The sequence below is a fragment of the Aquarana catesbeiana genome, linkage group LG11 (genome assembly GCF_042186555.1).
Source record: "Aquarana catesbeiana isolate 2022-GZ linkage group LG11, ASM4218655v1, whole genome shotgun sequence".
Lineage (NCBI taxonomy): Eukaryota > Metazoa > Chordata > Amphibia > Anura > Ranidae > Aquarana > Aquarana catesbeiana.
Genome location: NC_133334.1, coordinates 233,616,740 through 233,640,459, shown reverse-complemented (window position 1 = coordinate 233,640,459; position 23,720 = coordinate 233,616,740). Strand labels below are relative to the sequence as shown.

The 23,720-nt window shown below is 44.9% G+C and overlaps 1 protein-coding gene across 1 annotated transcript; it reads right to left on the bottom strand.

The window, feature by feature from the left end:
• Positions 1–3,088: 3,088 nt before the first annotated feature.
• On the bottom strand, positions 3,089–8,730 carry LOC141111748 (uncharacterized). The gene is made up of 3 exons (XM_073603884.1): positions 8,696–8,730; positions 4,857–5,884; positions 3,089–4,331 (listed from the first exon to the last, which is right to left on the bottom strand). Exons 1-3 carry the CDS (start codon positions 8,728–8,730, stop codon positions 4,300–4,302), a joined length of 1,095 nt encoding a protein of 364 aa, XP_073459985.1. The 3' UTR covers positions 3,089–4,299.
• Between the last annotated feature and the right edge of the window lie 14,990 nt (positions 8,731–23,720).

The following is a 23,720-nucleotide window of genomic DNA, read 5'->3' as shown; positions in this document are numbered from 1 at the left end:
GGCCCCGTTGCCTCAGGGAGGCCGCGGAGTCGCAGATTATTCCTGCGACTCCTGTCCTCCATTTCTTCCATGTGCAATTGTAAACCCAGCGACATCTCAGCCTGGGACCTGTGTTGTGCTTCAAGTGCCGTGACTCTACGGTCGATCACCAACATAGAGGTCTCTCCCACCGTGAGTCTATCGGACAAGGAATGTACCTCCTGTTTGACCGCGTGGAGCTCTTTGCGGTGCGCCGCCTCCACACGACCTATCAGGGTTTCAATGTCAGCCTTCATTGGAAAGGCCTGAAGAATGGCCCTCAATTCCTCATCTGCTCCAAACATCAGGGGTGGCTGCGGCGACATCCGTGGATCAGTCGATAGGGATGGCGGAAAGTTGGAAAAGATCTCCGGGCTTTGAGATCTTGTAGGTGAGTTTAGTTGAATGTTGTGCATAGGGCTTGAAGAAGGGAGGCATGTGCTGTCACCATCTTGAGTTCCGGAGATCCCGACTGCAGATGTTGAAATATCCTCAGTATTTCCCCCTGTGCCGAGACCGAAGGAGTCGGTTTGTTGGTCTTTTTGTTCTTCTTTGACGTATGTTTCTTAGAAGAGAGCATTATGCAGTCAAAGGAGCTATACTAGCTGGGTGAGATAGGAGAAGGTCAGGAGCTTCACTCAAACGTGTCTCTACTCAGCCATGTCCAGACCACGCCCCCCCTTTTTTTTATATATATATATATATATATATATATATATATATATATATATATATATATATAATTGTAGTTTGTATTAACCCTTTCATGACTAAGCCTATTTTTGAAATTTGGTGTTTACAAGTTAAAATCCATATTTTTTGCTAGAAAATTACTTAGAACCCCCAAACATTATATATATTTTTTTAGAAGAGAATCTAGAGAATAAAATGACGATTGTTGCAATATTTTTTATCACACGGTATTTGTGCAGCGGTGTTTTAAACGCAAATTTTTGGAAAAGTGACACTTTCATGAATTTTAAAAAATCCAAACAGTAAAGTTACCCCAATTTTTTTGTACAATGTGAAAGATGATGTTACGCCGAGTAAATAGATACCAAACATGTCACCCTTTATAATTGCACGCACTCGTGGAATGGCGACGAACTACGGTACCTTTGAATCTCCATAGGCGACGCTTTAAAAAAATTTTACGGTTACCAGGTTTGAGCTACAGAGGAGGTCTAGGGCTAGAATTATTGCTCTCGCTCTGACGATCGCGGCGATACCTCACATGTGTGGTTTGAACACCGTTTACATATGCGGGCGCGACTTCCGTATGCGTTTTCTTCGCTGCGCGAGCTCGCGGGGACAGGGGCACTTTAAAAAAATTTTTTTTTTTTTTTTTATTTAATTTATTTATTTTTGTACTTTATAAATTGTGTTTAAATTTTTTTTTTTTTTTTTTTACTTTTATTGCTGTCACAAGCAATGTAAACATCCCTTGTGACAGTAATATGTGGTGACAGGTACTCTTTATGGAGGGATCGGGGGTCTAAAAGACCCCCCATCCCTCCTTTACACTTCAAAGTATTCAGATCGCCGAAAACGGCGATTCTGAATACTGTGTACTTTTTTAAATTCGGCGCCATTGGCAGCCGAGTAAACGGGAAGTGACGTCATGACGTCGCTTCCGCATTTACAAGAAGAAGGCTGGAACGAAGCCGCTCGCAGCTTCGTTCCAGTCCGCCCCCAGCCGCCGAAGGCAGCGGACCGGACACCGGGCCTCCCGATCGCACGGGAGGCCCGGTAACAGCGGCGGGAGGCGGCGGGAGGGGGGGGATGTCCCCTCCCGCTCCTCCGGTATAACAACCGAGCGGCTTTTAGCCGCATCGGTTGTTATATTCGGGTAGCCGATCGCCCGCTGAAAACAACGGTACCGGGATGATGCCTGCAGCTGCGGGCATCATCCCGGTATAACCCCGGAAAGCCGAGGACGCATATATGCGTTCGGTCGGCGGGAAGGGGTTAAAGTTTCACCCAAAAACAGTATACAATACAAGACAACTACCCCACGATTTTTTTTATAATTGCAATTTTTATTAAAGTTTTGTGTAAAAACAGTATACAAAACAGGACAACTACCAGAGTTTTTTTTATAAATTGTAGTTTTTATTAAAGCTTTATTTAAAAACAGTATACAAAACCGGACAACCAACCCAGTTTTTGTTTTACAAATGTAGTTTTTATTAAAATTGTATCTAAAAACAGTGTACAAAGCAGGGCAGATACAGCAGTTTTTAACTAGCTTTTGAAGTAAGGTGCACATGGAAGGGCTTTGCACAGCAAAAAAACAAAAGATTTCCCAGCACACTTACCAGCTAACCTGCAAATAAATCAAAAAGGCACAATCTAACACTTGGCATTAAAAACAGAGGTCTTAGTTGCATACATTTGCATGTGGGGAAGCCGCACTTCTTCACCAAGGCTCCTCTGTAAAGTGCGTTCCTAAGGCCTTGTTCACACAAGGCGTATGAATCCGTACCCCGTGTGAGGGCGGTGGGTACAAGCGCTCCGTGCATCCCCCATACAGGCAGTCATATTGCACACATTTGCAAATGTATGTGGAAGCTGCACTGCCTCGTCAAGGCTCCTCTGTACAGTGCAGTTTTTTTTTTTTTTGTATGATTATCCAGACCCCACAGTTGATGTAGAGGAAGGCGAAAAAAACCCAGATGAAGCATGGTCTAATTTGCTCCAACAGGGAAAAAATTCCTTCCTGACCCCCGAAGACGATCGGATTGCTCCCTGGATTATACATCTGTGGGTGGACATCACAATATCTTTTGATGGTTTTCAGTTTAAAACTGCTTGTTTGATGAATATCAAGAAGTAAAGTCCAAAAATGAGGAATCTTTCTTCATCTGGATCTTCTGAAGATAATATCAATGTCTTTACAGATGAACTGTCCTCTCCAAATTTCTCATGAATATATCGGTATATACGTCCAAATCAGTTAGTAGGTCACATCAAGAACTATTGTCCAAATATGAGGAATCTTCATCATCATGTCCATCCACCCCTTTAAGGGGACGCAGCGGCTGGACAAACACAGCCCTAATTTGACAGGTGTGCAGGTGCGGTGAGTGGCCCTGAATGCACACAAATTAGGACCTGTGTTCCCCGGCTGCCCCGCTGCTCCGTCCCCATAGCGTAACATAGGCTGACAGCACCCTGCTGTTGGTGGGCTTGCTGGTTGGCATCCTGCTGTGGGTGGCTTGCTGGTTGGGACCCTGATGTGGGTGGGCTTTTTGGCTGGCACCCTGCTGTGGGTGGACTTTGTGGCTGGCACTCTGCTGTGGCTGGCTTGCTTGCTGGCACCCTGCTGCAGGTGGGCTTGCTGGCCGGCACCCTGCTGTGGGTGGACTTTGTGGCTGGCACCTTGCGAGTGCACCAAAAAAAATTTCAATGTGTCCTCACTTCCTCTCTATAGGATCACAATGTCTTCTATGAAGCTCTTGAAAAGAACTAGCTCTGGTATATTTTTTCACAAAATTGCTTTGTCTTCCCATTGGCTTAACAAGATGCACTGGGGGCATATTTGGTTTGTCATAGCTAGTTTTAGTGTTCCTCCCTGTAGTCCCAGTATTATTCGCCCCAGGATGGGTGGGTGTTTCCACCACATCCCTTTCTATGGCCTCTGACAGAGCCTCTCTATTTGGTGATGGCTCCCTGGAGTCAATAACCTCATTGATGTTTAATTCCTGCCACTTATATACTTTGTTTTCTCTAAAGTCGTTCCAATCCTTTTGGTATTTTTAATGTTTGATGTCTTTATCAGCTTTAGCTAAAAAACTTTTGTCTTTGAGCAGATTTTTCTTTGTATCCTGACATATCTTTGAATGGACTAAATTTTTCTTTTAATTCAGCTATTTTTGTGGCTATTTTTTGGAGTTGGAGCAGTGTGACCGCATGCAAACGGAGGTGTGCCAGAGTCACAGGGTCTAAGAAGCCACCTGGTCTTCAGGCCTCGCAGTCATAGGGGCCTTGCACAGCTGGCTAGTTTCTTTCTTTCCTTCCATCTTTCTTTCTTTCTTTCCTTCCATCCTTCTTTCTTTCTTTCTTTCGCGGTGGCCTCAGGCCTCGCAGTCATAGGGGCCTCGCACAGCTGGAAACGGAGGTGTGCCAGAGTCACAGGGTCTAAGAAGCCACCTGGTCTTCAGGCCTCGCAGTCATAGGGGCCTTGTACAGCTGGCTAGTTTCTTTCCTTCCATCTTTCTTTCTTTCTTTCCTTCCATCCTTCTTTCTTTCTTTCATTCGCAGTGGCCTCAGGCCTCGCAGTCATAGGGGCCTCGCACAGCTGGCTAGTTTACCTAATTAAGAAAGATGTATATAAATAACACTGCGCTAACCCAATATGCAAAAAGCAGCTACATAGAATATGACCAATATTAAAAACACAAATACAAATAAAAATGTAGCGCTAATGATAATGACCAATGGTGGAAAACACATCAGTGATGGTGGCCATTAGAGAGGGCCCATGAATGAAGCACATGTGACGTGATATCAATTAGTATGTGATGGGAAAAATACAATAAAGTCCCAATATGTAGCCATAAACCAGACAATGAAAAGTCCCAGAATCAAGTTAATTGATCAGTTCTTGCTGAACTGGCCGTGATTCGAGGCAGGGAAGATGGTAACCCATGAAGTGGGGGAGAGGTTTACTAGAACTGGAGCACTCAGAATCTGGTGCAGCTGTGAATAGTAGACAATCAGCACATGTGCTTCATTCATGGGCCTTCTCTAATGGCCACCATCACTGATGTGTTTTCCACCATTGGTCATTATCATTAGCGCTACATTTTTATTTGTATTTTAGTTTACCTAATTACCTTTCTTTCTTTCTTTCTTTCTTTCTTTCTTTCTTTCTTTCTTTCCATCTTTCTTTCCATCAGTGGCAAGGCTTTCTTGCTGGCACCCTGATGTGGGTGGCTTGCTGGCTGGCACCCTGATGTGGGTGGGCTTGCAGGCTGGCACCCTGATGTAGGTGGCTTGCTTGCTGTCACCCTGATGTGGGTGGGTTTTCTGGCTGGCACCCTGCTGTGGGTGGACTTTGTGGCTGGCACTCTGCTGTGGCTGGCTTGCTGGCCGGCACCCTGCTGTGGCTGGCTTGCACCATGCTGTGCATGGGCTTGCTGGCTGGCACCCTGATGTGGGTGGGCTTGCTGGCTGGCACCCTGCTGTGAGTAGGCTTTCTTGCTGGCACCCAGATGTGGGTGGGCTTGCTGGCTGGCACCCTGATGTAGGTGGCTTGCTTGCTGTCACCCTGATGTGGGTGGGTTTTCTGGCTGGCACCCTGCTGTGGGTGGACTTTGTGGCTCGCACCCGGCCGTGGGTGGACTTTGTGGCTAGCACTCTGCTGTGGCTGGCTTGCTGGCTGGCACCCTGCTGTGGCTGGCTTGCTGGCTTGCACCATGCTGTGCATGGGCTTGCTGGCTGGCACCCTGATGTGGGTGGGCTTGCTGGCTGGCACCCTGCTGTGAGTAGGCTTTCTTGCTGGCACCCTGATGTGGGTGGCTTGCTGGCTGGCACCCTGATGTGGGTGGGCTTGCTGGCTGGCACCCTGATGTAGGTGGCTTGCTTGCTGTCACCCTGATGTGGGTGGGTATTCTGGCTGGCACCCTGCTGTGGGTGGACTTTGCGGCTGGCACCCTGCCGTGGGTGGACTTTGTGGCTGGCACTCTGCTGTGGCTGGCTTGCTGGCTGGCACCCTGCTGCAGGTGGGCTTGCTTGCTGGCACCCTGATGTGGGTGGGCTTGCTGGCTGGCACCCTGATGTAGGTGGCTTGCTTGCTGTCACCCTGATGTGGGTGGGTTTTCTGGCTGGCCCCCTGCTGTGGGTGGACTTTGTGGCTGGCACCCTGCCGTGGGTGGACTTTGTGGCTGGCACCCTGCTGTGGCTGGCTTGCACCTTGCTGTGCATGGGCTGGCTGGCTGGCACCCTGATGTGGGTGGGCTTGCTGGCTGGCACCCTGCTGTTAGTAGGCTTTCTTGCTGGCACCCTGATGTGGGTGGCTTGCTGGCTGGCACCCTGATGTGGGTGGGCTTGCTGGCTGGCACCCTGATGTAGGTGGCTTGCTTGCTGTCACCAAGATGTGGGTGGGTTTTCTGGCTGGCACCCTGCTGTGGGTGGACTTTGTGGCTGGCACCCTGCCGTGGGTGGACTTTGTGGCTGGCACTCTGCTGTTGCTGGCTGGCACCCTGCTGCAGGTGGGCTTGCTGGCTGGCACCCTAATGTGGGTGGCTAGCTGGCTGGCACCCTCATGTGGGTGGACTTTGTGGCTGGCACCCTGCTGTGGGTGGACTTTGTGGCTGGCACCCTGCTGTGGGTGGGCATCTTATGGCTGGCACTCTGCTGTGGCTGGCTTGCTGGCTGGCACTCTGCTGTGGGTGGCTCCTCTGTACAGTGCAGGTTTTTTTTTGTTTGATTTTCAATCTTTGTTCATCTGGATCTTCTGAAGATGATCTCAATGTCTTTACAGATGAACTGTCCTCTCCAAATTTCTCATGAATATATCGGTATATAGGTCCAAATCAGGTAGTAGGTCACATCAAGAACTATTGTCCAAATATGAGGAATCTTCATCATCATGTCCATCCACCCCTTTAAAGGGACGCAGCGGCTGGACAAACACAGCCCTAATTTGACAGGTGTGCAGGAGTGAGTGAGTGACCCTGAATGCACACAAATTAGGACCTGTGTTCCCCGGCTGCCCGGCTGCTCCGTCCCCATAGCGTAACATAGGCTGACAGCACCTTGCTGTTGGTGGGCTTGCTAGTTGGCACTCTGCTGTGGGTGGCTCCTCTGTACAGTGCAGTTTTATTTGTTTGATTTTGAATCTTTGTTCATCTGGATCTTCTGAAGATGATATCAATGTCTTTACAGATGAACTGTCCTCTCCAAATTTCTCCATGAATATATCGGTATATAGGTCAAATCCAAGTATTTTGTCACATCAAGAACTAATGTCCAAACTTGAGGAATCTTCATCATCATGTACATCCACCCATTTAAGGGGACGCAGCGGCTGGACAAACACAGCCCTAATTTGATAGGTGTTCAGGAGTGGGTGAGTGACCCTGAATGCACACAAATTAGGACCTGTGTTCCCCGGCTGCCCGGCTGCTCCGTCCCCATAGCGTAACATAGGCTGACAGCACCCTGCTGTTGGTGGGCTTGCTGGTTGGCACTCTGCTGTGGGTGGCTCCTCTGTACAGTGCAGTTTTTTTTGTTTGATTTTGAATCTTTGTTCATCTGGATCTTCTGAAGATGATATCAATGTCTTTACAGATGAACTATCCTCTCCAAATTTCTCATGAATATATCGGTATATAGGTCCAATCCAGGTAGTAGGTCACATCAAGAACTATTGTCCAAATATGAGGAATCTTCATCATCATGTCCATCCACCCCTTTAAGGGGACGCAGCGGCTGGACAAACACAGCCCTAATTTGACAGGTGTGCAGGAGTGGGTGAGTGACCCTGAATGCACACAAATTAGGACCTGTGTTCCCCGGCTGCCCAGCTGCTCCGTCCCCATAGCGTAGCATAGGCTGACAGCACCATGCTGTTGGTGGGCTTGCTGGTTCGCATCCTGCTGTGGGTGGCTTGCTGGTTGGCACTCTGCTGTGGGTGGCTCCTCTGTACAGTGCAGTTTTTTTGTTTGATTTTGAATCTTTGTTCATCTGGATCTTCTGAAGATGATATCAATGTCTTTACAGATGAACTGTCCTCTTCAAATTTCTCATGAATATATCGGTATATAGGTCCAAATCAGGTAGTAGGTCACATCAAGAACTATTGTCCAAATATGAGGAATCTTCATCATCATGTCCATCCACCCCTTTAAGGGGACGCAGCGGCTGGACAAACACAGCCCTAATTTGACAGGTGTGCAGGAGTGGGTGAGTGACCCTGAATGCACACAAATTAGGACCTGTGTTCCCCGGCTGCCCGGCTGCTCCGTCCCCATAGCGTGACATAAGCTGACAGCACCCTGCTGTTGGTGGGCTTGCTGGTTGGCATCCTGCTGTGGGTGGCTTGCTGGTTGGGACCATGATGTGGGTAGGCTTTTTGGCTGGCACCCTGCTGTGGGTGAGCTTGCTGGCTGGCACCCTGATGTAAGTGGCTTGCTGGCTGGTACACTGATGTGTGTGGCTTGCTGGCTGGCACCCTGCTGGCACACACTGTCAACTAAACACTAAAGAATACACACAAAACACACACTACACACAACACACTACACACCACACACACTATATGTTGACAGGCGTCCTCAGGACCAGTCGATGTTTAAGAATCCAGGAATGTATATTTTCTTTCCTGGAATGTCCAAAGCCTTTACATCTATCGCTGATGGAGGAAGTCGACAGTTTGTTTCTATGTCCAAGGGCTGCAAAATGAAAAAACAAATATGAGATTCTGTATTCATAGATCTCTGACCTGAGTAAATATCAGAATATTGCTTAAAGCCCAATTCCAGAAACAAGTATAAATTACCCTTGCAGTATTTGTGTGTGTGTGTGTGGGGGGGGGGGGGGTTGCCTAGGGGTAAAGGAATAAGGCTTAATAATTTATTCCTTGCTTTAGACGGCCTTCATCTATGCAACCGATCCCTCACAGACCCTCTCTAAAGCTTTCCCAGCCACGGTCACATTTTTACCCCCTCACATACAACGTAGGACTGATAGGCCTGTATTGTACATGATGACGCAGAGGGGTTAGGGCTAGGTCCCTCTTTCTCTGCCCCTAGAGTTTACAAGCAATAAAGCATTAGAGTGCAGGGTGGGCTGGGGGTGGTGGTTGCCTACTGCGCAATTTATTTATTTTTTGAGTTGGGCTTTAACATCAAACAACTTCTTGAATACAACCTAGAACCTTCTTCCTCTTTCCATGCAGTGGAGGAGCAGATAGGATACAAATCTAGAAGCAAACAACATGTCTGGTCCCATGCCTTAAACCACATCATGATGGTCGAAGCCAAATGTCCTAGACACCCCAGACGTTGTATTATGAACCATTGCACTTTCTCACTTCAACTATCACTCCCAGCTGTGCACCATTGGGGTTTATTTACTAAAACTGGAGAGTGAAAAACCTGGTGCAGCTCTGCATGGTAACCAATCAGCTGACATTTTTTTTGTCAAAGCTTTATTGAACAAGCGGAAAGTTAGAAGCTGATTGGCTACCATACACAGCTGCATCAGATTTTTCACTCTCCAGTTTTAGTAAATCATCCCCATTGTGTCTGATGCATAGAAAGTTTAAATCTTATTTATTCTCCTGTAGAGAATGAAATATTGACTGATTAATCTGTGAGGTTTTCCTACAGGCTGGGATATGTCTGTACCCCCCTACATTAGCTGTAAGGACACAGCAATGCTCCTTATAGTGTGTAACAATCTTCTTTTTGAATTCTCATCCTATAAAGATTTGTGTACTTACCTGGCATACTGAGAAAGGGGGCCGTCCTTTCCCTTGTTCCAGCGACTTCCAATCAATAAGCCTCATGAATGAATGCCGTCTTATGTCTCTGCCGACTCCAAGCCTCTTGTCCGGACATTTGCATAGCAGCTATAAAAGAGAAATTAAGTTATTTTGAGTTAATTTTGCACTTTTTAGAAAAGAAAAAAAAAAAAAAACTTTGATTACACTGCGTCTCCTCCTGGGCGGTCCTTTCACCCATTGGAGGATCATAGCATGTGAAGACATATATATAGCCAAATACAGGTGCTGCATGTCTGCTGACATGGATGGAATTCATATTATATCCCAGCACAACAAATGAGTACACATTATGATGTGCCGCCATTAGATCACTTCTAACTGCCTGAGCTCTTTAAATTGGCGGTGATACTTAAAGTAGAATTACAGCCACAAGCAAAGGGATGAGATTGGATATTTTTAAAGATCTTTTTTTCTTCTCATTAACATAATTTATCAGCACAGGGCGATAAAAGCAGTTTGATGAATGGAGTTGGAAAGGTATTAGAACCTCTCTGTTAGGTTGTGGTTGCTTTCTGTGTCCCCCCTTGCTGAAATTTCCGTGTCCCCAGGACAATATATGAAACAAAATGTCCACAACAGGGACACAGACAAGATTAAAATGACGGCAGGTGATCTAATCCTCCCCACTATATTCAAAACAATAATACATGGGGGGGAGTTCTGCTTTAATAACCTCATACAATGTGCACATCAGTGATTGACCCCATGTGGCATCATCTTCTGAGCCCTCAGCCCCAGGGTGAAGTATTCACATTGGATCTTCACCATGGGATGAAGAAGCCAAACTATCCAACAATCCAGCTGACAACCAGAATTTGCAACACTCCTACATTATACCCCTAAAGCAGCAGTAGTAGGCCTAGAAACCTTCCCTGTGCCTCTTCAAAATTAGAAAATGTCTTGTACTTACTCCGTCTATGAAGTCCTTCAGGTGTGGATCCATGTCTGCGGGGTAAACAGGATCTTCGTAATTCAAAGCCTCCCAGAGTACCTCGGTGTTATAGGTACAGAATGGCACAGTGCCGGTAGCCATCTCGTATATGACAACCCCCAGTGAAAACCAGTCGGGTTCAAACTGGTAGAAGTCACCATTGATAACCTGCCAATCAGAGAAAAGAAATCAGTTACTTAGTTCCTACAAACTTACCATCCTTTTATAGGGGAAATAATAATATGTATTCATTGAACGTGTATTTTAAGGGAGGCATTTACAAAGCATCAGTATGTCCTTACTGTGGCAATAGCACTATTTTAATAATAATTACATTTATAAAGCACAGCGGTGGAATTGGGACTTTGAGTGCTATTATAGGGAATGGGTGTAAACATAAAAAAAAAACTTGAGCGAGAGCCTAGTCATGTGACTCACCCTAATCAAATCAGAGTTCTCTTTGTTATGTTAAGTATATAGAACTTCATAGGATACCACAGGCTCTACACAGTGGCATGCATTTAATGAATGGACCATAAAGAGAAAAAGAGAGCAGGTAGTGATATCTGCTCTCCAGTAGAAATCATTGCAACATTAACCTTGATGTAGCTTTTTACATTTTTATGTTTACTATTTCATATGTCCATTATTATAGATATTGTAGCTAGGCTTGCTTTAAGCAAGAGAAATGGCAAAGAACAACCACTGTGCCCAACAGCTAAACCAGGAGGCAGAGCCGGCATACGCAATGGCTGCCCCCCCATGGACATATATTAACCACTTAAGCCCTGGATCATTTGGCTGGCCAAAGACCAGAGCACTTTTTGCGATTCGGCACTGTGTCAATTTAACTGACTGTTGTGCGACGTGGCTCCCAAACAAAATTGATGTCCTTTTTTCCCCACAAATAGAGCTTTCTTTTGGTGGTATTTGATCACCTCTGCGGTTTTTATTTATTGCGCTATAAACAAAAAAAGAGCGACAATTTTGAAAAAAAAAAAAGCAATATTTTTTACTTTTTGCTATAATAAATATCCCCAAAAAATATATAAAATAACAAATTTTTTCCTCAGTTTAGGCCGATATGTATTCTTCTACATAATTTTGGTAAAAAAAATCGCAATAAGCGTTTATTGATTGGTTTGCGCAAATGTTATACCGTCTACAAAATAGGGGATAGTTTTATGGCATTTTTATTAATAATTTTGCAACATTATGGCAGACACATCAGACACTTTTGGCGCTATTTTGGGACCATTCACATTTATACAGCGATCAGTGCTATAAAAATGCACTTAAATGTGACTGGCAGTGAAGGGGTTAACCACTAGGGGGCTAGGAAGGGGTTAAGTGTGTCCTAGGATAGTGTTCTAACTGTTAGGGGGCGTGGCTACAAGCGACATGTCACTGATCGCTGCTCCCAATGAGAGGGAGCAGAGGAACAGTGACATGTCACTAGGAAGAATGGGGAGATGTTGTGTTTACACTGACATCTCCCCGTTCTTCAGCTCCGTGACACGATTGCGGGACACCGGCGGACATCAAGTTTGTGGGTCCCGTGGGCACGATCACAGAGCTCGCGCGTGACCACACAGCGGCAAATTTTAAAGGGACGTACGCCCATTTGCCTGACTGTGTCATTGTGTCGACGTATATGTTCGTGCGGCGGTCGGCAAGTGGTTAACAAATTATTAAAAAGATTTTAAGAGCTTAATGATTACCAATCAGGTGATTTACATTGCAGTGTTCTGTATGCAGTCTAAAATGTTCATATGGTATCAGAGGGATAGTGATTGGATTGTGATCTACTGAATAGATGAGGCCTAATGATGGGTAAACAGAGCGTGACTTACTTCTGGTGCCATGTATCCACGTGTTCCGGCTACACCCGTCACCTTCTTATCACCGAACAGATCCATTACTGCCAATCCAAAGTCTGCAATACGGACATGACCTTTGTCGTCCATTAGGATGTTGCCTAACTTGATGTCTCTATGGACGATGCCACGCTTGTGAAGGAACTGCAATCCACAGGATATTTCCGCCGCAATAAATCTATAAAAGAGAAAAAAATTAGTTAATGAAGGAATTACATTTTACAGTCATTAGACTTAAGTAGAAACATTATCCATGGGCAGGGGGAGGGAGTACCTGGCTCTATCCCATTACCGGTCACACCTTTGAGGTTAGTTAGGTGACCGTACGGTCAGAGTTCTGGGTATGGCACCTGCTCACCATTTCTGGTTTTATTAGATCCCAGATTCTGGAGTCTCCTTGGAGAACCCATTGGTAGGATCCAGGCCATAAACATGCTTGTCACAGCAATAGGCATGTGACCGGTATTATAAGACCCCAAGTCTCTCCTCTGCCCTTAAAAGCATTCACAACACCGAGATCTGTGTTTTTGAATGATTTTGATTCCTTAAAAATGTCAGGTCACAATGTCATCACCATCACCGGGTTACCATAGTGGAGAGCCGATCAAAGCCGATCACAGCTTTGTTCAGCTGTCTGACCAGCCAGTAGACGTGTCGGCTGGTCGTCTGGGTCTCCCGGTAGGATGAGAGAGCCTGAGAAAGCTGTGGTAGGTGCCGGGAGTGGAGGAAGTCCCCTACTGCTGCATATAAAATGAATCCAGCGATTAGTTAGACCGCCACCTCTAAAAAATAGTACCAGGGTAATGAGGTACCGGTACATCACTGGTCCAGAAGTGTTAGCCCCTTGATGCTGGTGGTATGCATATATGTGGCCTCTAGGTGGGTGGGTCTTAACGCTGAGAGGCCGCATATATGGGTACCAGAATGTAAACAGAGCTGTCCTGAGAATGCACTCCTGGCACAGTTACCGGTGGCTAAAGGAAAGCTCCCAATCACTACATGCGATTAGGAGCCCTCTGACCATTGACAGCCAATCATGGCGGTCACATGGTCAGAAACCCCGCTCTGCCTCCTGGCATCAGAAACCTCTTAAAGAACGTTACTAGGTGACTCTGGACTGTCTCCATCTCCTTCCCCACATGGTGCAATCACTGCCCGCTTTGGGGAAACTGGGATTGCAGAATGGCATGTGTATGAACAGTCTACTTTGAACCCCAACCCTACTATGATAATATAGAGTATCTAAGCTTGGGAGAGGTGCGTTGTCCCCAATTTATGGGGGGATGGTGTGACATTACTCTAAAGTATCTACGTCAGATCTGGGTGGACTGATGTAGCTACACATTCTAATGGAGTCCAATGTAATTCTAAACTCCTAAAAGCCTGGATTGTAAAACGACATATCTTATAAAGATTTCTTTCTATTTTATTATTATTGTGGTGATGAGACTTACCTTATGACGGAAATTGGAAGAGGGGAATTGTTTCTGGTGAAATGAAACAGATCCCCTCCAGAGATGTACTCCATAGCGAAACAGGCAGAATCGCGGGTCTGAAAAGTGGTGTAAAGCTGGGTGAGGAATGGACACCCTGGCGCCATCTTCATGACCTTCAGCTCTGTTTCAATGTCGTCCCGTTGATCTGAAGTCTTCACAACTGACTTGATGGCCATGATCTTCTTGGTTGCACAATGGGTTGCCAGAAAGACCTGAATGACAGAAAAGACAAAAATCATTTGTGTTATAGGAAAGAACGGTTCTTCATTATCGGGAAAGGATGTAACTAGCATTGGGGAGGAATCAGAAGTAGTTATTGATGAAGGCTGCGAGGCTCGATGACGGACTGTCTTCTGATATCTATGACAGGGAGAGCTTTAGAGCTGCACAATTAATCGTCAAGAATTGTTATCGCGATTTTTACTAAAGTATTTCACAATTCTTTCTATTAAAGTGTTTCACGATTCTTTCTATGCAAAGAATTCTCTCTGCTCTTCTGAAGCCACAGCCCTCAAAAGAAAGGAAGTAACTGAAGTGTGTAAGTGAAAAAAGTTTAACCACTTAAACACTAAACCTTTTTCTGACATTTGTTGGTTTCAAGTTAAAATCATTTTTTTTTTGCTAGAAAATTATTTAGAACCCCCAAACATTATATATATTTTTTTAGTAGACACCCTAGAGCAGTGAAGGCGAACCTTGGCCCTCCAGATGTTTCGGAACTACATTTCCCATGATGCTCCACTTCACTGCAGAGTGCATGAGCATCATAGGAATTGTAGTTCCAAAACATCTGGGGTGCCAAGGTTTGCCATCACTGCCCTAGAGAATAAAATGGTGGTTGTTGCAATATTTTATGTCACACTGTATTCGCGCAGCGGTCTTTCAAATGCAATGAATTAAAAAAATTAAAAAAAAAAAAATCTAACCAGTAAAGTTAGCCCATTTTTTTTGTATAATGTGAAAGATTTTACATCGCGAGAAGCGTCAGAGAATCGTGATGTTTTTATTCTAAGCAAAAAAATCGTGATTCTCATTTTGGCCAGAATCGTGCAGCTCTAGAGAGCTTTCCTAATTTTGTTTTCCCGGCTCCTCCCCTCCATAAGGCAGAGTAACATAATTAGGTCTACCAGTAGCTGAATCAGTTTTGGGTGGCTGGTACACATTGGCTAGTTACTGGGGAGGAATTTGTTTTGTGGGTGGAGCTACTAATCTAGTTATAGGTGAGAAAATTTGAACTTACCTGTCCGTATCCTCCTTCTCCGAGCACACGGTGTAATATGAAGGCTGACTGGGTGTCACAGCGTAGAGATCCTGCAGTGACAAGTTCTATGCTCTTTCTAGTGTCACAGCTCGGGGGTGTGACAAGAGGTAGAACTTCTGCTGCTGCATTTCTCATAGGCTTTCTAGCTGGTGCGGCATTTTTCAAGATCTTTCTAATAGCTGCAACATTTTCCCTACTCTTTCTAGTGTCACAGCTCGGGGGTGTGACAAGAGGTGGGACTTCTGCTGCTGCATTTCTGAGAGGCTTTCTAGCTGGTGCGGCGTTTTTCAAGATCTTTCTAATAGCTGCAACATTTTCCCTACTCTTTCTAGTGTCACAGCTCGGGGGTGTGACAAGAGGTGGGACTTCTGCTGCTGCATTTCTCAGAGGCTTTCTAGCTGGTGCGGCATTTTTCATGATCTTTCTAATAGCTGCAACATTTACCCTGCTCTTTCTAGTGTCACAGCTCGGGGGAGTGACAAGAGGTGGGACTTCTGCTGCTGCATTCTTCATGGGCTTTCTTGCTGGTACGGCATTTTTCATGATCTTTCTAATAGCTGCAACATTCATGGTGTTTTTAGTGTCACAGCTTGGGGGAGTCACTACAGATGATATTGTGTGGACTGCATCCCTATTTTTTTTCATAAAGCCATTAAATGGCTCAGGTCTTATTTTTGGAATCATATTTTCCATCATCAGTTTTCTCTTTTCACTGGTTAAAAACACAGAGAAAATCAGAAACTGTCAGAGAAGAAGAATTCTCAGAGAGCTCAGAACAACAGATCTTCACTCCAAGAGAAGTCAGACTCTTCTGAGCTCCTCACAGGTGTGACTGATCAGTTTATAGCTAACTGCCGATGACATCATAGGTGATATTCAAACTGGCCAATCACATCACAGGGCTGGTCACCATGGCAACTCCCATAAGTTGGCAACAAGCCAGGATGCTATTTATAGCTGCACTGCCCAATCACATCACAGTGCTAGTTACATGACTCCTCCCCTAAGTCTCCCCTAAATTGTAAACAAGTCAGGCTGTATATTCTCATGTCAGAGATGTGAGGCTGCTGGGTCACATGCCCTCAGCCAGTACATTTGTGGATTTCAACTGTCAAATTTCAAATTTTCTCTATTCTGTGGGGGAGGGGAGGGGAGGATGAGATGACTGTTGAGATTTCAATTTCTGGAATAAACCAGTTCATTCCTGTTTTACCTCCCATTGATAAATGTCAAATTCAGATGTGTGGCAAATTACAAGAAACACGACCCCATCCATGAAATGTGCCCTCCTCATATTGACAGATTTCACAAAGATAACACATCAGGATAAGGATCCTTTTATTTATTTATTTTTTTTACCATGTCAGCTCCAGGAGGTTTTAACCCTTTCATGACCAGAACATTTTTGCTATTTAGCACTGTGCTACTTCAATTGGCAATTGCATCATTATGCAACACTGTATACAAATGAAATTTACAGTTTTTTTCCCCACAAATAGAGCTTTCTTTTGGTGGTATTTGATATCCACTGGGATTTTTTATTATATAAATAAAAAAACAGAAGATTCAAATAAACGTAAAAAAGACCAAAAAATTTTTTTTTCAGTTATAAAACATATCTAGTAAAATATTTAAAAAAAAAAATCTTCATAAATTTAGACCAAAATGTATTCTGCTACATGTCCTCACTAAAATAAATATATCCAATAAAATAATTTAAAAAAATCTAACTTCTACATAAATTTAGGCCAAAATGTATTCCAGTACATGTCTTTGGTAAAAAAAAAAAAAAAAAAGTTTATATTAATTGGTTTCTTTGTTATAGCGTCTAGAATCTTTTTGGTAAAAAAAAAAAAAAAAAATTAATAAAAACACCGAATATTTTTTATTTTCAGTTATAAAACATATCCAATAAAATAATTAAAACAATCTAATTTCTACATAAATTTAGGCCAAAATGTATACTGGTACATGTCTTTGGTAAAAAAAAAAAAGTTTATATTATTTGTTTTTTTTTGTTATAGCGTCTACAATCTTTTTGGTAAAAAAAAAAAAAAAAAAATAATGAAACACCAAAAATTTTAAAAAAGGAATATTTTTTATTTTCAGTTAGAAAACATATCCAATAAAATAATTTAAACAATCTAATGTCTTCATCAATTTAGGTCAATATGTATTCTGCTACATATTTTTGGTAATAAAATAATCCCAATAAGCGTATATTAATTGATAATTAAAACAATTTAATTAATTCAAATTAATTGGGGCCAAAATGTATTCTGCTACATGTCTTTGGTAAATAAAAAAAAGTACATTAATTGGTTTTTTAGTTACAGCATCTGCAATCTATGGTATATACTCTATATATTTGAAAATTGATCAGTACTAACAGCCTATTTTATTTTTTGAGGCCCTTAACCACTTTTAACCAGATTTAACCCCCCTAATGACCAGGCCATTTTTGTGATACGGCACTGTGTTACTTTAACTGACAATTGGTCGTACGACGCTGTACCCAAATAAAATTGATGTCTTTTTTTCCCCCCACAAATAGAGCTTTCTTTTGGTGGTATTTGATCACATCTGTGGTTTTTATTTTTTGGACTATAAACATAAAAAGATCACAATTTATTATTTACATAATATACACGTCACAATACACAATATACAAAACAATATTTTTTTACTTTCTGCTATAAATCATATGCAAAAAATAAATTTGACAATAACAAATTGCTTCATTAATTTAGGTAAAAAAAAAAAAATATGAAAAAAGACAAAAAATTTGAAAAACAATATTTTTTATTTTTGTTTATAAAACATATCTAGTAAAATTATTTTAAATATCTAATTTCTTCATCAATTTAGGCCAATATGTATTCTGTTACATATTTTTGGTAAAAAAAAAATCCCAATAAGCGTATTGTTTTTTTTGTGTAATTCCTTACAATAAGCGTATATTGATTGGTTTGCACAAAAGTTATAGCTTCTACGAACTATAGGATATTTTTATTTAATAATTTATTTTTACTAGAAATGGCGGCGATCTGCGATATTGCGGCGGACATTCGGGACATCTAATTGACACTTTTTGGGGACGAGTGAGACTAATACAGTGATCAGGGGCTTATGGTCATGTGACCGCCGTCCTCTGCTCCCCAAGCCGAACCCTTTTTTGAAGCCAATTAGAGCCTCAGGCTCTAATTATGTGCTTCAAAAAACAAAACAAACAAACCCATTGAAATCCACGCTTCCGGCACCCTGCATTTAAATTAGCATGAATGGCGGGGGGGGGCGGCGCCCGTGGGGGGGAAGCCAGATAGTATGTAACTGTAATGCACTCTTGTTGTTTAACCCCTTGGCGCCAACTCCCGTCGGTCCTTTAAAGGGTTGGAACTGCCGGGAGGCGAGGCAAGGCGGGGCTTATGGTCATGTGACCGCCATCCTCTGCTCCCCAAGCCCACCCTTTTTTAAGCCAATTAGAGCCTCGGGCTCTAATTGTGTGCTAAAAAAAAAATTGAAATCCATGCATCTGGCACCCTGCATTTAAATTAGCATGGATGGGGGGGGGGGGGGGGGGGGGCGGTGCCCGTGGGGGGGGTGATGCCAGATAGTATGTAACTGTACTGCCTTATCAGCAGCCCCGGTGACAGCCTTAGCTGTCAGAGCAGACATGAAGGACAGGCCACTGCTGGAGCATGGGGGGAGGGCCATCCACTGGATGGGAGGATCAGGTAAGTAAAAATGCTTCCCTTTAGACTAAACGAGCAATAAACCCTCGCGGTGTGGACGCAACCCCGCTGCAAGGGATCACTTTCAAATTTCCCAGAGTTGGGCTTTAAAGTAAATGTTACTTTATACAACAAGTGCTCATACCTCTTGAGATGGGAACGAGGGACAACTGTTAGCAAAAGTATTTAGGCATAGGACACACCCCCTGCCACACCCCCTTAAAGGAGAATTATACAAAAAAATTATTAGTTAAACCCACAAGTGCTTTTTTTCCCCCTCTACTATTCCTTTATTTTGGCTTCTGAAATGTACAAATGCAGCAATTTTGAAATTGAATGAAAGGTTTAGCACTGGGAAACACGTTTTGAAAGAAAAAAAAGCATGGATTAGACCAAAATGAGGGACAAATGAAGAGGAAAGAGGGACAGAGGGACTTTATTCCAAATCAGGGACAGTCCCTTGAAATCAGGGACAGTTGGGAGCTATGCGAGTGCTGCTGACGGGTATTACATGAAGGCAAAGAGAGGAGTTTATACTTGGGTGCTACAGAGTCAGTCCCTTCAATCCATTTGAATCCTGGACTTCTCTGATTGTGATGGTGTTATTGAACTAGGTATAGCAGGGTTATATTTAAATAGAAGGTAGGGGGCGCTATTAGTGTGCCAATACAAAGTGCAATGGGGGTGTCCTCTGCTGCCCAAACCCGAGGTGAGCGGCTGTGATAAGTGGGGGGGGGGGTTGATATGGTGTCCGTCCACCTGAGCCGCCCAGAGTTGGTGTGCTAACAGGGGAAGAAAAAAAGTCATGTGCAGGTAGGCGATTTCGTGCTAAAGTGCCGCCCTGCCGCAGTATATGTACGTGGGGGCGGTCCTTAAGTGTTTTGAGCTTTTCCTTTAGGTTTTCTTTCTTTCTTTTTTTATTATTATTGTTTTTTTTTCTTCGTTAGGCTAAGGGGTTAGAGTTAGAGTTAGGTTAGGGTTAGTTTTATTTATTTATTTTTTTGTTAGGATTAGGGTGTTATGACTACTACTACTACTACTACTACTAAGAATAATAATAATTATAAACTAATACATAAATGTAAAATAAATACACAAATAAGTAAAAATAATCATAAATAAATTCAATTTATGAATTCCAAGTAATAATAAAGAAATAATTACCCCTAACCTTAAAGGGGTTGTAAAGGTTGATTTTTATTTTTTTAAAACAAACATGTCATACTTACCTCCACTGTGCAGCTCGTTTTGCACAGAGTGTCCCCGATCCTCCTGTTCTGGGTCCCACGGCGGCTCTCTCGGCTCCTCCCCGCAATAGCTAACCCCCTTGGGAAGCTCTCTCCCGAGGGGGTTACCTTGCGGGCGCGCTCCCGTCTCATACACTCTGCGTCTATAGACACAGAGTGTATGTCTCGGTCCCACCCCTCCCCCCCGGCGGCCGCATCATTGGATTTGATTGACAGCACCAGGAGCCAATGGCTGCGCTGCTATCAATCTATCCAATCAATGCCGAGACTCGAAACTCCGTGGAGAAGAGGACGCCGGGGAAGAGCCAAGCAGGTAAACGGGCTTAGGTATGTAAAACAGGGGGGCTGGGGGGCCCGTCATTGCCAGGTGTTTTTTCACCTTAATGCATAGGATGCATTAAGGTGAAATAACACAAACCTTTACAACCCCTTTAACCCCTAACCCTAAAAAAATAAAAAATAATAAAAAACGAAACGCCCTAACACAAAATAAATAAATAATAATAATTATTATTATTATTGTTATTATTAATTTTTTTTTGTTCGAGTATGGGTGTTTATTTATTATTCTATTATTATTATTCTTATTAATAAGAATAATAATATTATTATTATTCTTATAAATAAGAATAATAATAATAATTAATATAATATTTTTACGGTTAGGGGTTACCGTATTTATCGGAGTATAACATGCGTGGGTGCGTATTATACGCCGATCCCCGATGATCTCCGCTGATTGTGAGCCGACATACACAAAGCCGAGTCTACTCAGCTAGTCTCGGCTCCTCTCGCAGTCCCGCCGAGTCCCGCCCCTATGATGGACATAACACAGGTCCAATGGCGGGACTGGGCGTGACTGTGAGCTGAGCAAGCACCAGTCACGCCCAGTCCCACCATTGGACCTGTTGTCAGGAGATCGGGAGCGTCTCCGCTCGCCGAGCTCCGGTGCGCATGCGCGGCGGACTGGCGCTTCGCCGCACACCCGTCCGCGGCCTGATGGTGCGGCGCGTGCGGGTGCACGGCGGTCCCCGTGTGCGCACCGTCGCCCATGCGGGTACCCAGTAGCGCGTCACACTGACGCGCTCGCCGGGGAGGAGACTATTTCTGACGGCGCCAGCACCCAGTCGGGTTGCTGGTTCGTCGTCAGCTCTCCCCTGATCTCTTGTCCCCAGTGAAACCTGTACCTATCTGCCTGCTGAAAGTGTACCAAACCCCCGGCCTGTTTAACCTCTACTCTGCTGATTGCCTGATACCCTGACCTCTGCCTGCATAACGGACTTGCCTACTCTGATTGCCTGATACCCTGACCTCTGCCTGCATAACGGACTTGCCTACTCTGATTGCCTGATACCCTGACCTCTGCCTGCATAACGGACTTGCCTACTCTGATTGCCTGATACCTTGACCTCTGCCTGTATAACGGACTTGCCCACACTGATTGCCTGATACCCTGATCACTGCCTGTATTACGGACTTGCCTCTGCCTGATACCTGATCCGGACCATCGGTCCCATACGGATTCCAGTGCACCAGATCTCCATCTACGGATCTCCTGCCTTCCGGAAGCCTGTGCCTCCGCGTGCCCCCAGCTCTCTGTACCCACTTCGGGGGTCTGGGTGCGCGTGGTCGCAAGGGTAAGCCGCTCTCCGCATCTCGGCCTCGGTGAGTATTAGTCCGTGACAGTACGAACCAGCCAGATGTCCGAGGCCAACAGAGCGCGCTCTCCTCTGGAGATCCTGTGCCAACAGGTGTCTACTCTTGCCGATTCAGTGCAAAAGTTACAGGAAGGTTATACCCAAATTGATAACTGCCTTCAGCAGATCACAGGGTCACTGCCCTCTGCAGCCGCAGCTCCCGCACCCAGCAGTGGGGGTTCGCTCCCTCAGGCTTCCGCCAACCCCACCGTTGTCATGGCACTTCCGGAACCCAGGGTTCCCACACCGGAACGGTTCTCAGGGGACCGCAAGAAGTTCAGGGCCTTCAAAAATGCATGCTCCCTCTACTTCGCCCTCCAACCGAGAACCTTTTCTTCAGAGATTGTTAAGGTGGGATTTGCAATTTCTCTTCTGTCCGAAGAACCCCAAGCTTGGGCCCACGGCTTGATGGAACAGAGCAGTCCTGTTCTCAATACAATCGAGGCCTTCTTTGAGAGTATGTCTCAGCTCTATGACGACCCGCAACGTATGGCTACAGCTAAGGCCATTCTGCACCATCTGTCCCAAGGAAGAAGACCCATCGAAGACTATACGGTGGAATTCCGTAAATGGGCGGCCGATACAAATTGGAACGAGCCGGCCCTACGCTACCAGTACCGCCAAGGCTTGTCCGAGTTACTCAAGGACGAATTAGCTAGGATGGAAACCCCTGCTTCCCTGGAAGAACTCATCCAAGCGGCTACAAAACTGGATAGGCGACCGTTACCAAGACCCCACTTGGCGCAGACTCCGACCTCAACTCCGGCTGTCACTGCACCAGTCCCTGAGGTTGAACCGATGTAGCTCGGCCTGGTTCGGGGCCCGCTAACCTCTGAAGAGAAGCAACGCAGACGACAGTCCAACCTGTGTCTCTACTGCGGAGGAGCCGGACATTTCCTGCGCAGCTGTCCGATCAGGCCCAGTAAGTCCTCTCAGCCAAATGTATTGAATCATCCAAACAATAGTATCCCAAAGACTTATGTGATGTTGTTTATCTCCCTACAGCTTCCGGGAAGGGAGACCCGCTTGCAGGCCATCATTGATTCCGGAGCATGCAGTTGCTTCATAGATTCCGCCTTGGTGCACAGTCTGAACATCCCTCTGCAAACCAAAGATCAAGGCCTACGGGTACATCTGGCCGACGGATCTCTTCTTCGCTCAGGACCCATCACCCAGGAAACCCAACCCATTCCGGTAACCACTGATTCCGGCCACCGGGAGTTTTTACGGCTCGACCTAATTCACTCACCCATCTTCCCAGTTATACTAGGCTTGCCCTGGTTACAGGCTCACGACCCACAAATTAAATGGAGCACTAAGGCAGTATCCTTCCCTTCTCGGTATTGCTCCCAACACTGTCTTCTCACGGCTCCTAAAGTTTGTGCTACGATTACTGCTCCACCAGGCAACCTCCAGCATGTTCCCTCCGAGTATCTTGAATTTCAAGAAGTCTTCAGTAAACAGATGGCTGACCGCCTACCCCCCCATCGTTCCTATGACTGCCCAATCGACCTCCTGCCTGGGTCCCAGATCCCATTCGGTCGAATATTTCCTCTCTCAGAAACTGAGCTAGAAGCTCTTAAACAATATATAGACGAAAACCTCAAGAAAGGCTTCATCCGTCCCTCATCCTCACCTGCTGGAGCAGGTATCTTTTTCGTTGGGAAAAAAGATGGTACCTTAAGACCCTGTGTAGATTATCGGCAGCTCAACAATATCACTGTTAAGAACCGGTATCCTCTACCTCTCATTCCCGAGCTGTTCCAACGGTTCCGATCAGCTAAGGTGTTCTCGAAACTTGACCTCCGGGGGGCCTACAATCTTGTCAGGATCAGGTCTGGGGACGAGTGGAAGACAGCTTTTAGGTCCAGATTCGGGCATTTCGAGTACTTAGTGATGCCATTCGGTCTCTGTAATGCCCCGGCCACCTTTCAACATCTGGTGAATG

Bases quoted from the DNA above. Each gene is read 5' to 3' on its own strand.
- LOC141111748 (XM_073603884.1), bottom strand. From the start codon at position 8,730: ATGTACAATACAGGCCTATCAGTCCTACGTTGTAT. The intron at 5,885-8,695 runs GTGAGGGGGTAA...CACCCACGGCAG, and splicing joins CTATCAGTCCTACGTTGTAT to GGTGCCAGCCACAAAGTCCA. The intron at 4,332-4,856 runs GTAATTAGGTAA...TTTCTTAATTAG, and splicing joins AAAGAAAGAAAGAAAGAAAG to GTAAACTAGCCAGCTGTGCG.